The 16,984-nt window shown below is 43.8% G+C and overlaps 1 protein-coding gene, 1 long non-coding RNA gene and 1 pseudogene across 4 annotated transcripts in view; 2 read left to right on the plus strand and 1 right to left on the minus strand.

The window, feature by feature from the left end:
* Window positions 1-5,911, plus strand: part of RASEF (RAS and EF-hand domain containing) — a 36,813-nt gene extending 30,902 nt beyond the window's left edge. For both annotated transcript variants that reach the window (XM_082191767.1, XM_082191768.1), the window contains 2 exons: window positions 372-448; window positions 2,575-5,911. In XM_082191767.1, the coding sequence (XP_082047893.1) occupies window positions 372-448; window positions 2,575-2,680 (183 nt within the window). In that variant the 3' untranslated portion in view covers window positions 2,681-5,911. The remainder of the gene's footprint in view (window positions 1-371; window positions 449-2,574) is intronic.
* The window catches only part of LOC309542799, a 390,515-nt gene that overhangs the window by 342,320 nt on the left and 31,211 nt on the right, over window positions 1-16,984 (minus strand). The window lies entirely within an intron of this gene.
* Window positions 16,462-16,984, plus strand: part of LOC309542729 (splicing factor C9orf78-like) — a 34,991-nt pseudogene continuing 34,468 nt past the window's right edge. The window contains exon 1 of the transcript XR_014224572.1: window positions 16,462-16,552. The product of XR_014224572.1 is annotated as a splicing factor C9orf78-like (transcript). The remainder of the gene's footprint in view (window positions 16,553-16,984) is intronic.

Here is a 16,984-nt window from a genome sequence, read left to right on the forward strand (position 1 = left end):
AGACTTGGCAGTGGGAAGGGGAGGATTGGATGAATGTATTAAAATGATAGTGTCAGATCTTGGGTTTATGAGAGTCAAGTCATAAAGAACTGAGATTGTAATTCACTTAAAAACATTGGTATTGGATGACACTTAATAAGTGCTTAGTTTGAAACTTGCTGAAAATTTATGGTTTGTCGCTGGCTGATGTTTTGGCAGCCTTTATTCAGATAGGTACCTCAAAGCACGCAGAAACAACTGTGGCTAGTGAACTGTACCTCCTGTAGGTTAGCTTCTTCTCCGGTGTTCTCATATCTTTTAATTAATTTATTGGAAGGAAAACTTCCATGCATATGTGCATAAGCCTCTTCTGCTTTTGTTTTTCCACCTAGACCTACAGTGCATTGTTCTGTGAAACAAGTGCTAAAGATGGATCTAATATTGTGGAGGCAGTACTTCATCTTGCTCGGTAGGTTGAAAGATACGAATTACTTTTTCTTAACCCCATTTGCACTGTTTCTCTTTTTGGGCGAGGGGAGTCAGATCTGCTAAATGGCATTTCACGTCTTAAAAACATAAAAATCTGCACAGATGTTCTTTCTGTGTAAAATGAACATGAACCTTGCATTCCATGCGGTGGCGTCTCCCAGAGAGCTGCTTCCCAGGAGGACGTCAAGTGCGAAATACCTGTGTGCTCTTGTTTCATGCGCTGAGCGATACACTGTTTTCTCATGCATTCCTGTGTGGAATTGCTTTCTGTGCAGGAACTTTGTAACTTAGGAAGCAGCCTCAAAGGGCTTTTGAAACCTTAAGCAAAGGAACACACTGTACCCTAAGCCTCTTAATAATTGTCTTCAAAATGGTAACAAATGCTGTTTGTTTCAGTACGCAAACATAAATTATTTGTCCCTATGCTGCTTGAAATATATGGCCTTTCATACGAAAAAATTAGGTGGTTTCTGGAATCATTTTTCTACATTTTATGGCAAGCTGTTTTTTCCCCCAAAAGCCCTTCTTGAATAAATAAAAACAAGTATGGGATTCCTGGAAAGAGGCAAAGCTGCTTGTTCATTCGGAGCACAGCGAAAAACCCTTATCTTCCAGTGGCAACAGGTGCAGCAGAGGTGTAACAATCCACTTATCTGGAAGTATCAATTCAAAGTTAATTGTTGCCTTGTGGTATGATTCATTTCCAGGAATTTTCAGGCGCTACCCTTTAAATAGTGCAGTGCATTAGAGATTTCCAGGGAGCAAGTACAGAGCAATTATATAACCCAAACAGTTGATGGAAAACAGACCTCTTAGTTCTAATTTTCAGACTACTAAATGAATTATTCGAGACCTGAAATGTTCTCCTCTTTATGACAAAATGGAGATTTTAACCATTTTGCTCATCCTAGAGTGGGAAACCTGTTTTCTGGGGGTTATATTTGAGAGTGGTTGCGGACCATGAACAAACATACTCCAAAACTCTAGAGGTGCTTTAGTGGCTGCTTCCAAACTGAAGAAAATCATTTGCTTGCTCCAATAATGTTTCCAGGGGAAGCTGAGGAGGACTCCTCCAGATATTGTTGGACCAACTCCCATCAGCTCCCATCAGCATGGCCAATGTCAGCCATGATTAGAATTGGAATACAGTGGTACCTTGGGTTACATACGCTTCAGGTTACATACGCTTCAAGTTACAGACTCTGCTAACCCAGAAATAGTGCTTCAGGTTAAGAACTTTGCTTCAAGATGAGAACAGAAATCATGCTCTGGCGGCGCAGCAGCAGTGGGAGGCCCCATTAGCTAAAGTGGTGCTTCAGGTTAAGAGTAGTTTCAGGTTAAGAACGGACCTCCGGAATGAATTAAGTACTTAACCCAAGGTACCACTGTACCAGCAAGATGTGTGAGGCACAACATTGGTCACCTCTGCCACAGCCTCTTGAGCATGTAGATTATAACACTGCATTTTAATTTCTCTACTTTTACATGGTGAAGGACCATAGATCTGTGGCAAGGGCCATTGTGCCTGGAATGTCCCAGATTCAATCTTTTGAGTTCTCTTGCTGAAAGTATCTCAGGTAGCAGGTATTGAGAGAGGCTCATTTCTCTCTGAGACAGTGAGAGCTGAACAGGGAATGAATGGGGAACATGAATGGGGCATTTGTGGTTCCTCCAGATGTTGGTGGACATGGCCAATGGTCAGGGGTAAAGGGTTTCCCTATCCCTGGAGCAAACATTGCCAGGCTAGATGGATTAATAGTCTGACCTGGTGTAAGCCTGCTTTCTATATTACCAAGAGCAAGTAGGACCCAATATAGCAAGCCGTTCACAGGACTGCAGAAAGTAAAGGCAACCCAACTACATGTTAGAGCAGTACCTTGTATTAGGCCAACCAGAATGTCACAAAATAGTGTGCAAGTTGGAGAACTTTTTATGAGGCTAGATAGTAAACAACAAGGGGAGAGAGAGGAAGAGAAAATCCTGGCTGATAGTGAATCCATGGCATGTGAAAGGCAGATAGCAGACTCAAACTTGGCTCGCTTGAGTATGCAGGTTTTGGGTTGTAGTCAGGTCTGCTAGTAATCATACCAAACTATTATTTTTCAGAGAAGTGCGAAAAAGGAGTGACAAAGAGGAGGACAAGTCTGTGACAAACCTGACTGGGACATCATTAAAGAAGCCGTCTCTCACCAAAAACTGCTGTGGTGTTTAGAGACAATCCAGCCCTCTTTTTGCTCCAAAGAAACAGATTCCTGTGGCTGGGGAAGAAAAGGAGTAATGAAGGATTTAGGCATAGAGTGTTATGTAGAGAAGAACCTGAGAACCATTACTCTTGAGTTGCCACATCCATTCAGCAGCTTCAGGTGCTTTGGAACCCTGTTGAGCAAAACCAAGCCAAGAAGTCTGGGACCTTCAGTTCAGAAGCAGAGCCAGACACTCCTGAGACATCGTTTCCTGTGTGCAAGAACCAGCTGCAAACCGCCTGTGCCTTTTAAAGACAACCTGCCCAAGAAATGCTGAAGCAAGGCATCCTCCTTACTCGAAATATACATGTAAATAGTAAGCCCATTCTCTGACCTCCTGGGAGACATTTGCTGCTGTTCGTGCAATTTCATCCCCGACCTGAAACTTGCCCCATGTCTATTTTGAGTGGAGTTCTGCACTTCCCCCTGCATTCTGTGCTGCATCCGGTTCCCAAGGAAACATGGCGGCCGTCAACCTCTAGGCAAATGAACCTGCATTGGAAAGGAAAACGTGGCTGTGTCAAAAGCTAAACTAATCATGCATCCCTGACGTCATTTAGGAACTCGGGGGAAGAATTCACCATTCAGGCTTGCTTCTCCTTTTAGAAGCCATACGTGTCAGTTGACCAGGATAAATGAAATGTGTCTTAGCTGTCACTGTGTCTGGGCTGTACAGCTTTGGAGTGCTCCCAGTTGCAGGGGAATGTGTGTGTAGTAAAATGTAAATTAAGCAGGTTTTGAAGAAGGCTAAGCTAGAACCTCTTTCCCCCTCAGGCATCTTGTTTTCTGGGTGGAGAAAATCCAACTAAGTTCTACTCAGAGTGAGCCACTGAAATTCATGGGTGAAAGTAAGTCATGCCTGTCAGGTTCAATGACTACTGTGAGGACTAACAATGGATATAGTCCAGTTTTTGTTATTGAAGAGAGTTAATTTGTGTGCATCCCACATCTCAAGAGGCATAGCCCAGGCTCATGGCCCTCGTGAGAACTAGTGCTTAAGTCTGTCATGTGCCCTTTGTTGAAAGACCTGCTCCCCACATGCCAGTATTCTCATAGTGCAGTGGAGTTAAATATGGGTGTTTTCTTCCCTCCTTCAAAATAATGAGCTCTAATGCTAACTGATTGAGATCAGCAGCTTTCACAGGCTGCACCCTAAGTAGTCTGTACTTAGCTTAGGCAAACAGCTGACCCAAGCCTCTGCAGCTCACCTGGAAATGGTTAAGTTTGCAGTGGGCCTGAGTTCAAACAATCCAAAGGGAAAGAAAGGAAAAGGCCCCCAACAGATAAAACAATGGAGAAGAAAAACTCTTACATACAAAATTAGAGGGTTGATTCTGACCTCTGTTACTGATAACTACTACCTGGAGCGAGGGCTTTTTTCTGACCTGTGGAACGGGAAGTTGGTGGAGATTTGTACATGCAAAAGTTTGTTGACTGAGCTAAGAAACTTGGGCTCTTTTATATACATGTTAACTATTTTACTGCATTTATAGGTTCATATCTTTTTCCTTATAACTAATTTATAAAAACTAGTCTATTTTTATAGATGTATAGATTTTATTTTGCTTTCCCATGCTTTATCATAGTGAGGAAAGTGTTTGCAATTGAAGCATTTGTTAGCTGTTCATGTCTGTGAAACTTACAGCAACCTAGAAAACTAGTCTAAATTCTGCAAGTCTCAATAGAACTGCCTGGGTCGTGAGGGGTGGGTGGGTGCATTGCTTTACTTGTAGCTCAGGAGTAGCCAATCTGTGGCCCTTGGGATGTTGTTGGACTTCTGTTCCCTTCAGCCACAGCCAGCACAGTCAGTAGCCAAAGATAGCAACCTTTGGAGTGCTACAGGTGCTCCATCTTGGTGTAAGCAATGTATCCAAGGAAAAACTGCAAACAGAGAATTGGGGACACTTAAATACCACCAAAACTCTTATATTTCAAAGCAGACATATCAGTGGAAATGTGTAAAATTGGGGTGAAATGGAAATACAAATGTTTGTAATTCAGCCAACTTGGATGCAAATCTGTGCTGAGTAGGGCACCGTAAGTGATTTGCACGTTCTCCTTTTATACATACGTTTATACTCAATCCTAACAATCGAGCCCAGAATTTCCAGTTTTCACAGGTTGATTTATTTTAAAGATTTCTAGGTGTTATTTTAAAGCACCAGTAGCAGTAATCGTGAAGCATTCACGGTTATGGGTTACAAGTCTGATATGCAAACAAAAATTGAAGTGTTAACATAAGTATAAACTACTCAGCATCAGGGCTTATACAAGTCTTCGAAATGCCTTTACAGTAGCAGGGGCCGCCAAACCCAAGTGCTGGTTTTGTTACCTCGGCAACAGCCAGCAGCTTAAACCAGCATGATTGCACTTTTGCAACTTTACTTTCTATTTCTGAAGTTGCCAACTTCCTAGCAAATCATCCTTTATAGATTGGAGCGGTGCAAATACGAATCCTGACACGTGCCAATAAGTCCCTGTCTTTTTCAATGGAAAGAGCGGTTCCATTCATGCCATGAAATGTAGTACAGGATTGCGGAACCTGTGTCCCTCCAGATGTTGCTGGACTCTTTCCATCCCTGACTGTTGCCCTTGCTGGCTGGGGCCGATGGGAGTTGGAGTCCAATAACACCAGAGGACCGCGGGTTCCCCCATCCCTGCTGGAGTGCAAGGAGATCTTTTCCTTTCTCCTCCACTCACAGCAACTCATTGCACAATGTGGGACACTGGACTGGGACATGTCAGTCCTGAATATGTTTGTGCCCATATGTTTGGTTAGCAGAGCTCAGCCACTTTGTACAGCTAATTTTCTTGTTGATTTGTTGAGTACTTGTAGCCTTAACTGCAAAAGTAGTCTTTATTTATTTAGTGACCATGTTACCATATACATGTATATTTATTTTCGATGGAAAATCTTTATATGATTTTGTTTCTCATAAATTATGTACATAAGATTTATTTTTATGCATTTAGCACTTAAATACCATTGTCTGTCACTTACTGTCTTTAGCTTCTGAAATGTTAACACATACCATGCTGTTTTTAAAGCCAATGATCTTTGTGTTTTGGCCGCCTTAGATAATTGATCTGCTAGCAAAGTGCTTTGGTAGCTGGCCTTTAAACACATGCCAATAGTTTTTATGAGCCAAAATATGCCGCACCAAAATGTCTTAGAATTAAAATGCTCTATAAAACATGAATGAGCACTCTCTTTATTGAAAATGTCATTTTTGAAGTCTTTCTAATATGGTTCTGTTAGGTAGTTGTAAACATTGCGATCCTATGTTTTTCCCACTCAGAAGTTAAGTACTCTTAAGCGTTCAGTGGGACTTGCTCCAGTCTAGGATTGCCATCTTAGTAAGCATGCCTAATTAAACCATGTGAAACTCTGTCTGTAAGTCAGAGGTGAGCAGAATCTCAACTAGGATTTCCTGGTGGGCCTCTAGGTGATTTGAAGTATATTGGCATTGGTTTCTGGCTCCTAATTGTTTAAACATGATGACAACACATGACCACAGAAGAAGAAGCTGGAGGATATTAATCAGGAGTGGATTGACTGATTGATTGATTTGGTATAGGACTGTGAGTTCAGTCTACTTCTGGTGCTCAGAACAAATTCCTGAGCTAAAAAAATTTTTCATTCTAAGTGTATGTCTTTGCACTTATTCATTCATTCATTTAAATAATGAATTAGGATTCATTTCACTTTTACAGCACCGTGTATTTCCCCCCTCCCCCAACAAAGTTGTATCTCTGTGTATGGATTCTCAGTGACTTCTGAGAGGAGTGGGCAAGAGAATTAGGAGGGTGTTTGTTTCTTTAAGTATAAGATGGCGGAGGGTTTCCCTCTTTTACACATCTGAAGAAGCTTTGCCAGCACCTGGCAGGTGGCTTGGTTTCTCTCAGCAGTCCCGCTTGAGGGCAACAGCACCCCACCTCTCTGCGCCATAACATGAATATGCGACTGCCCTGCTTCCCCAACACTCAGCTGTTTCCTCACTGCTCAGCTGTGTGGATGGATTGGAGGTGGAGGACTCCCTGTGAATTGGTTCACCCTCCACAAACCATATTTCCACATGTCCTGCTCATCCACTCACAATGTGCACACAGATGGGTGGACGGAGAGGTGTGTGAGAGACAGAGGGCGATTATCTTTCCTCTATCTCATCCCATGTATAATGTACGTACACACACATACAAACACACTATGGGTGGGTTGGGGTGTGCACCCGAATGTGTGAGTGAGGACTGGCATCTTGATCTACAGTGAATGCAGATTTAACTTGTATGTGGCCCTGTCCCTCTCCCCTCTTGCATATGTTCTTTAAAAAACATATTAGAGGGTAGATAGCAATCACTACAAAATGCCAGTTGGCAATCTTACCTTAGTGAACAAAGAAACTAAAGGCAGGGCTGTTCCCAATTTTTCTCTCCTTGCAATTTTTTTTGTCCCTACTAAAATTATCAATACAGGCATAATTCTGAATCTAAATGGCTTCATGTTTCAGAGCAGAAAGTTTTTTAAATGGCAGTTTTTCTTCTTTTTCTTTTTTAACTGCATTTTGTCCTCTCCAGTACTATGCAGTACACTTTTTTTGGGGGGGGGGATAAATGGACAGGTTTTTTCCTTCCTCATGAAGTCTCTTTCCTTACCCAAATACACTGCGCAAAGAGGTGCCTCTCCTTTCAAAATACAGATGCATCAGTGATAAATTCAGATGTGAAATAAGTTGCAGCCCAACAACTTGCATATTCACAAAAAGTCCAGGTGCTGCAGTAGCTGTTTTTACCCTGATGCCCAACCTGCAATCCTTTGCTCTTTTTCACCTTTCAATGCCCAATCCAATATGGACTCTTCGTTCATTGCCAGGGCCTGCTCAAGACATTTTGGCAGCTGAGGCGAACCACAAAATGGCACCCCCACCCAGCCAGGAAAGAAGGGAAAAGTGGGTGAAGACCTACACTGGGAACAAGGGGGCCAGATCAAATCAACGGTTTGTGGGAAAGCCTCTCCTCTTCCCAGAGGGGAGGTGTTGTGAGCGGGAATCGCTTCCCGTGTCTGCAGGGTGGTGGTGGTGGCCGGGCCCCCTGCTCATTGGAGTCCTGGGCCTGCGTCATGCACTCCAGCCAGCCAATCCGGCAAGCTGGTGGGCATGGTTTAGCCATTTAAAATGGCCGCAGACTCTACAAGCTCCTCCTTGTTCCCGGCTCCCTCAGATCACCCACCTGCCCGCCCTTTAGGCTTTGCTTCAGCACCTGACCTTGCTATGGACCTTGGTTGGTTGCCCAAGAGGCCTGGTAGGAATTTTTTCCCACTTGGCAGGTTGGCTCCAGCCACTTGGTTTTTTGCCTAAAGGTAAAGGTAAAGGGTGGGACGCGGGTGGCGCTGTGGGTAAAAGCCTCAGCGCCTAGGGCTTGCCGATCGAAAGGTCGGCGGTTCGAATCCCCGCGGCGGGGTGCGCTCCCGCTGCTCGGTCCCAGCGCCTGCCAACCTAGCAGTTTGAAAGCACCTCCGGTTGCAAGTAGATAAATAGGTACCGCTTTATAGCGGGAAGGTAAACGGCGTTTCCGTGTGCTGCGCTGGTGCTGGCTCGCCAGAGCAGCTTTGTCACGCTGGCCACGTGACCCGGAAGTGTCTCCGGACAGCGCTGGCCCCCGGCCTCTTGAGTGAGATGGGCGCACAACCCTAGAGTCTGTCAAGACTGGCCCGTACGGGCAGGGGTGCCTTTACCTTTAAAGGTAAAGGGACCCCTGACCATTAGGTCCAGTCGTGACCGACTCTGGGGTTGCGGCGCTCATCTCTCTTTATTGGCCGAGGGAGCCGGCGTACAGCTTCCGGGTCATGTGGCCAGCAGGACTAAGCTGCTTCTAGCGAACCAGAGCAGCACACGGAGACTCCGTTTACTTTCCCGCCAAAGTGGTACCTATTTATCTACTTGCACTTTGGCGTGCTTTCGAACTGCTAGGTTGGCAGGAGCAGGGACTGAGCAACGGGAGCTCACCCCGTTGCGGGGACTTGAACCACCGACCTTTTGATTGGCAAGTCCTAGGATCTGTGGTTTAACCCACAGCGCCACCCACGTCCCGGTTTTTCGCCTACCTCATAGCAAATCACCACAACTTTGAAAGGTTTGGTGGTTAGGCATTGGAAATGGCGTTGTGTGTCGGAGGGAGGTTGTGGCCATCACCTACCCCTCCCCTTGAAGGGCATTCCTTTAAAGGAATCCGGTGGTCGTGGTTCCTGTCTGATGCCCAGGTGGTGGCTAGGGCCATGGCAAGACCCTCCAGTGACTCTAGGGGAAAGCTTCCAGCTGATTTGCACCAACAAGCTCCCCCTGCAGGTTGTTAACCCTTGTGTGACTCCCTGCAGAGCGGGCAGGAGTTAAGTATAGTCTGTTCGGATCCAGTGACTAAGCCAATACCACTCACATTCTGTAACCAATAAAGTTGTGGCCCTTTTTAGCCCATTAACATAAAATACTTGTGTCTGTGTGTCTTATTTTATCACGGAGCGTGGAGTGGGGCCTCGGCTCACAATCAAAGGCTGCCGTCAGAATCACAGTGGGTGGGTGCAAAGTCCAGGAAACCCCAGAGGGCTGCCCCAACCATTTCCTCTCTAGGGACGGGAGGAAAACAGCAGTGCCTCCTATTCACCGAGAAGCCCCTGGAGAAGCAGAATTGGGGCTGGGGACTGCAGAGAAGGTGGAAGGTCTGGCCTCCATGGAGTGGTGTTGTCACTCCAGCTGCTGCAGTTGTGAATCCTGTTGCCCAAGGCGACTGCCTTATCTTGCCTCATGGATGGGCCGGTCCAGGCCACTGATATTTGTGGATTCTCCCACTTCCCCTTTTGTCTTTGCAATCCTCCACGCTTTCTTAAATAATTTCTTTTCGACCCAGATGCTTTGTGAATCTCTAGCTATCTTCAGCCACGCAATTTCTTCTGTGCAGGGCGGTGTGTTGCTCGCCCCAGCCTGCGACAAACTCTTTTCTCCTTTTACAATCAAATATAAGACCACATGGAGTAATTCAGCCTTTCAGAGCAATCAATTCAGAATGATTTTCTGTCATTGCGATGCAGGCGGCACATCAAACCTTTCAAATCTCACCTTGCAGGGCTTGTAATGAAAATAGCCATGCAGAGAGAGAGAGAGAGAGAGAAAGAGAGAGAGAGAGAGAGAGAGAGAGAGATGCTTTTGGCTCCGACAAGGAGCTCCTAGCATCATTCTGTGTAATACAGACCAACTTGCAGCGCTGCTCACTTACTCTGGTTTCACATTGCTGCCCTGGTTTTAGTCAGATTTGCAGATTTTGCTTCCTTTAAAACTCATACAAGCTAAAACTCCCTTCAAATTTTAGACATAGAGAAGTTGTCCTGTGGTCCAAAAGAACTGAATTCTGCAAATGACAACCAAGGAATTTCAATGGAATAAAAGCTTATGCATTTTTAAATATAGTATATAAAATGCTACCACATGAGGGCAGCATTGCCCAACTGAACCCCTTCTTTTCCAACAAAGATAATACCTCAGGACAGATAGGCATAAAGGAAAATAATCATTAAAAATATATGTTTTTTATTTTTTAAAAAACTAGGTTATTGCAGAGGAATGTTTCAAGCTAAAAGTCTTGTCAGGCACTCCCTCTCCTTCTGGAGAATATTTTTGTTTAACCATTTGACAATAAAAATAAAAATTATATTTTGCTCTAGGCAAAGCCTGGCACATAATATATTAACCTTAGAGTAGTTATTGTAGCCCTGTTTGATCAGGTTGGGTGGGTGATTAGAGATATCGAATGTGCATTTTCATGTTTTGCTTTAAAAACACTGTAGACGTATTGCTGTTGTAAATACTGGTTGTTGTTCAGCCATTTGAATTGTGGGGCGAGAAGAGGAATCACTAATGAAGCTGGGGGCACTTCCAGACTTTCATTATTTTGGGGTGGTATTCAATCACGCCCCCAAAAAATCAGGTTGCAAAGTGAAAGTTTATTGGCAGGCCTTGAGCAACAAATCCACTTTTTGCTTTAGGTAAAGTGACAGGAAGGTGAACTGGAAAATGCGGGATAATGGCCTTGTTTTGACACGTCGTCTAACCTCCCTGCAGACGAATCAGAAGGAATGCTCATTAAACAACCAACCTTGCCTAGCCTCTCAAGGACGAATGTGCAATGAATCTGGAGCTACCCTGGAGGAAAAATACTACTGTGATCTAACTTGTGGTTGACTGTGCCTCCACATTGCAAGCCCAGTAACAGTAGCTTGTCGGTAATATGTGGTAATGGCTTCTTAGTTAAATCATTCCTGTTAATAATAATAAAATCCTTGTTGTGGCAGTGTTGATAGGTTGCTTTAATTAAATCTGGTCACTTGTAGCGCAACTGACCAATCTCTGCTGCTCAGCAGCTTTTCATTTTAATTGCATGTAGAGGACTGAGAACTGAAATGATCAACCTTTAGGGTATTTTCATGAATTACTGGAAAGTCATCTGCACAAATTCTCTGCATCTGTTTTGATGATTGCACTGCCAAAGCATTTTGCTGCTCAAAGCAGAGCCCAAGGCCTTGCCACCAGGGGTCACTATTCTCACTTATTTTCTGTTAAAAGCAGGACTTTTTTTTTTTTTCCAGCAGAAACTCAGGTGGGTGCCATTGCCATTATTAAGAGAACAAGGGAGGCGTTTATGGTGAGTTTCGGCACCCCTTTTCCTAGAAAAATAGCACTGATTACAAGTATCATTTTTGCACTGTGTATAGCAGTGTGTGAGGGTTGTGTGTGTGTGTTTGTATATCTTTTATAATGATCGGACAATAGTTGTATGATGAGCTTACCTTTTGGCTCATCTTTTTGCTTTGTTTTGTGGTGTCTTTAAGTAAAAGATGACTAAGGTTTTCATTCATAGGCACCTCTCAAGCATTAACTGCAAACGTACATTGTTTGCATTAATTGCAAATATTAAGCTTTGTTGACTGATAAAAAGTACAGACCAGTTATTATTATTTTTAATATATATGACCCAAAATGGACTGCAACTTGAAAATAAGATCAATAGGTTGAAAAGCAGCAGCTGAATCAACAAATGGAACAGCCAAACAGCAAGCAGCAATTATTGAAAATGGATCAGCAGCCTTGCCAATAATTCACTTAAGAGTGGTTGGGAAGGCCTCTACTAAAATACCTAATGGAAGTAGCTGGTGGATCCCTGTCAGTGACACACTTAATACTGGTGCCTACACCAAGAAGACCCTGCATCAAACACTGAGCTACACTGAGCAGGGCCTAAAGCATCAGGAAGACCCCTGTGGGATTAGGCACTTCCTGCCAAGCCCTCAATAGAATTTAACATCTCCTACATTGTGGTTGAGAGGCTATAGACCGTTCTATTGTTTGCGAAAATGCCTGAATGTTCTGGCAAGCGGAAATGTCAGCTGAAATTAATGATTCATTTTTCAGCTTCATTTGCACGGCCTCGGGTTTTGCGCTTGCTTTTCGGCACATAGTCTGGGCTTGGTTTATTACCGTATGCCATGAACGATTGAAAAATCCCTGTGCATCTTTTGTTTCTAATTGTCGCTCTTCTTCTTGATTATTATTTTTTAATTTTTAAAGAAGGAAAATGGCTTTTTCCTCTTTAGCAGTGGGGGCAGTCAGAGGCCTCTGGGTAGTGAATGGCTTTTTCCTGTTTCTCTATTTTTAAAAAATGAGTTGCATGGGAGACCTCAAAAAGCCATGTTCTGTGATTGTTTTTGCATTGCTTCAGTAACTCTGGAGCATTTATCCATGTAATAGCATGGTCTTCTGCTTCACTGCCTGCACAGGCCTCATGCTTCAGTAACTTTGCTTGATAGGATTCAGATGGAACACTGCTTAGTATATTTTATGTATCTGGATGAATATTACAGCAAACAAGACATAATCGGCTTGACTTGGAGGCTAATTAGGCTTTCACTTTAATGTATAAAATTATATGAGTCTGAACCATCTTGTTTACGTGGAAACGTTGTCATGGGTTTGAAACGCAAATTATTGGCAAACAAATATGGAGAAAAATTCAATAATGATGCCTTTTTGCTTTGAAAGCGTTCACAAAAAGAGTGTTAATTTCAGTGTCAAGATTTGGCCTCTGGATTGCTAATTCTATACATAACTTTGCTGGCACCTTGGAAAGATTCCACAGGGCTGGATCAAACAGGCAAAGGGTAACTGTTCACATTTGGATGGCAGAAGTTGTCAGAGGGCAAAAGGTAAGGCTCTGGCCTAGGGTTGCGGGAACCTGTGGCCCTTGAGATGTTCCTAGCCTCCAACGCCCATCATTCCTGACCACTGGCCGTAGTAGCTGGAGCTGATGGGAGCTGGGAGTCCTGTAATATCGCGATGGCCTCAGGTTTCCCACCCCTTCTCAACAAAAGGTGATTTCCTAATGCTAGACATGGTGACTGAGGATTGGAGCTTCCACAGTAAGTAGAGTGGTGCTCCAGATTCAGCTGAGCCCTGAGCCAAATTGGACCTTATTTATTTATTTATTAAAAAAATATTATTTCAAAAGCAAAATAAAATAAAATAAAATAAAATAATACAACCATCAAATTCAAAATCCATATTCATTTTCTGACATAAGCCTATTACATAGATTACCTAAATTAAACTATATCTAACTGCTCTAGGCTTCCCTTTGCTATATGTAAATACAACACAATTACCAAATTATATTATAAATGATATTATAGGTTCCCATATACCCCCCACTCCCCTTCACCCATGTGTGATCTCAATATTTTACTTCTTCCATCTTGTTGTGTTGTTATAATTTAATAATTATTCAGTTGATTCTATTATTATTTTCTTGCTTACCCCGGCACGTTTTACACATTCTCTATTAATATTTCAATTCCGGAACCATGTTTTTTCATGTATTCCTTCACTCCATCCCACTCTCTAATTATTCTCTGATTTGAGAGGCCGCTAATAATTGCCATCAATTTTGCCATTTCTACAAACTCAGAGTTTGTTTTGCCATTCTTGGGACTTGGGAATCAGAGTCAGGGATGGACAGCCACGAACCATCCAAAGTTGGGCTGGGTGGCCAGGAGCAATCTATGGCTGTCAGGGTGGGAGAAGAGCCAAACATCATCATCATCATCTTCATCATCTACCATCTACCACTCTGGGCGGCCCTCAACAGAACACTAAAATACAATAGTCTATTAAACATTAAAAGCTTCCCTAAACAGGGCTGCCTTCAGATGTCTTCTAAAAGTCAGGTAGTTGTTTTTCTCTTTGACATCTGGTGGGAGGGCATTCCACAGGGCAGGTGCCACTACCGAGAAGGCCCTCTGCCTGGTTCCCTGTAACTTGGCTTCTCATAGCGAGGGAACCGCCAGAAGGCCCTCGGTGCTGGACCTCAGTGTCTGGACTGGACGATGGGGGTGGAGACGCTCCTTCAGATATACTGGACCAAGGCCGTTTAGGGCTTTAAAGGTCAGCACCAACACTTTGTGTTGTGCTCGGAAACGTACTGGGAGCCAGTGTAGGTCTTTCAAGACCGGTGTTATGTGGTCTCGGTGGCCGCTCCCAGTCACCAGTCTAGCTGCCGCATTCTGGATTAGTTGTAGTTTCCGGGTCACCTTCAAAGGTAGCCCCACATAGAGCGCATTGCAGTAGTCCAAGTGGGAGATAACTAGAGCATGCACCACTCTGGCGAGACAAACATCTAGCAGGAAGAGCCTGTCAAAAGGCCAAGATCTACCCTGACTGCTGGCTGCATCTTCTTGAGAAGAGCTGGCTATTGGCTCTCTCTTCCTGCTTTAGGCCTATCCTTGAAGCATTACCAATCAGGATCAATGGCCGTCTCAGTGGAGGCACTGATGCAGGGCTGATGCAGAGCTCTCCTTTGCAAGCAAGGTGGTCCCTGGGTTACCCTAGGTTGGGTCAGCCTGACTGGAGATTGCCAGCTCAGGGTGGATTGGGAGGGGTGGCTCCTGTTGTTGTTGTTGTTGTTGTTGTTAAGTCGTTCAGTCGTGATGCCATGGATCAGAGCACGCCAGGCACTCCTGTCCTCCACTGCCTCCTGCAGTTTGGTCAAACCCATGCCGGTAGCCTCGAGAAAACTGTCCAAACATCTTGTCCTCTGTCATCCCCTTCTCCTTGTGCCCTCAATCTTTCACAACATCAGGGTCTTTTCCAGAGAGTCTTCTCTTTTTATGAGGTGGCCAAAGTATTAGAGCCTCAGCTTCACGATCTGTCCTTCCAGTGAGCACTCAGGGCTGATTTCCTTCAGAATGGAGAGGTTTGATCTTCTTGCAGTCCATGGGACTCTCAAGAGTCTCCTCCAGCACCAGAATTCAAAAGCATCAATTCTTTGGCGATCAGCCTTCTTTATGGTCCAGCTCTCACTTCCATACATCATCACTCCTGGGACACAGCCCTAATACAGTATTCAGTTGGTCTGCTTCTATTTATTTGTCAGGCGCTGGGGCAACTAGCTGAGATGGTAATCACCCCCTTGCTCTGCTTGCAAGTGCTCTAGCTTGGCCATCTTGCCAGTCACTGTTGGAGACATAGACCTGGGCCCGCCGGGTCAGAATGGCAATTCTGAGGGCAAGTGCCGACTGAAGCATTGCAGTGTTTTTGTTGCCCTTTCTGGAGGCCAGTTAGGGAAACAGTGACTGAAATAATGGCAGACCGCAGAATCTGAGAAATGTACTCGATACGGCAATTAGACACCCTCCTTTCTCAGAAGTCGAGAAAGGGGAAGAGATCTTGAATTGTGAATGAGTTTGAAAATATTGTTGACACTGCAGGGAAATCATAAAACTGATTATTAATGACACTTAGCATTTATACGGCACTTTTCATGTTCAAAGCACTTCAGAGTAATTAACTAATTACTGCAATCTCCTCCTCCAAACTTAGCACTGTGTTCCTGCCATTAGCCCCACTGGCCTTCGTTTAATTTTAATCCTCTTGATTTCCTCTCTGTTTCTCCCCCCTCCCCCTTTTTCATCCCTTGCTTTTATTTATGGACTTTGTCTTCTTCGTCTGCCTCCCCACAATAATCTCCATTCTAAGAATACATCTATTAGAAGAGTGCAAGTCATAAACCTCGTTTAGAATATAACATTTAATTTACTGCATTTGCCTGTGCATCAGATTCTAGCAAATTAACCGTAAATTTCTATGTAGCGATTTACAGTTGGTGCTGGCGTTAACACTGCCGATTTATTGAGAGTTTACTGTGTATAAATATTCATGGTAAATAAACAAATGCATTATACAGATAATGCTAGCTTTAGCGCTGTTAAAAACAACTCCAAAATTTGTAATTGGGGGAGTATGCAGTCAAGTATTAATAAACCGTTATCATAAAGTTTACTGCTTGCATCATAAATGGAGTTTTTTTTAATTGAGATCACTGAATAAGAATAGAATTAACCCAATTCAGGATGGGAAGGCCAGATATTGGGGCTAGACATGAGTAGGCCTGATGGCTGGACAATCAGCAACTATCTGCCTGCAACAGGGGGAACTAGATAGAGTTATTTTTTTTATTTATTTAAATATTTAGAAACTGCATATTCATCAAAAACAAAACAAGGTGATATATCACCTCAACAAAAGCATTGGTAAAGGCAGGTTTTTTTAAAAAAAAATCGCATTCCCAACTCTGTCTGAAAAGTGCACGTTTAAAAAGACATCTAATAGAAAGCAGGGATGACTCCTGCCAGACTTCAATTGGCAAGGAGTTCCACAGGGCACTAATGGCTTGGCCCCTGGTGGGGGCAGACCGAGCCTTAGGGGCCAATCAAAAGATCACAGCAATTGAGGTGCAGCATAAGGAATCAGGTACGTTAGGCCCAAGTTGTCTGGGGCTTTTTGAATTAACACAAGAACCTTGAACCTGTCCCAGGAGCATAGCTATAAGAAAAGATATTCTGAAGTTTATTAAGGGTTGCTGGAAATGGTAACTCTGTGAGGTGTAAACTACAGTCCTCAAAATTATTTGAGGGAAAGAAAGTGCTTCAAATGTGCTTTAACATTGTGTGCACAGCCTTAATCACTAGGGATGGCTTAAAAACATTTGCACAACATCTGTCTCTTTAGCATTGTGGACATAAAATGGAGGTTTTCTTGTATTGCATCCTCACGGTAGTGGCCAGTTGGTCAGTTCAAGTCAGGGATGGTGCACCGGGTGCAGAATGCTGCAGCAAGGCTCCTCACGGGGTCTCTGCCATGGGAGCATATTCACCCAGTGTTTTTCAAACTGCACTGGCTCCC

Source organism: Podarcis vaucheri (genome assembly GCF_965113315.1).
Source record: "Podarcis vaucheri genome assembly, chromosome: 11".
NCBI classification, from domain to species: domain Eukaryota; kingdom Metazoa; phylum Chordata; class Lepidosauria; order Squamata; family Lacertidae; genus Podarcis; species Podarcis vaucheri.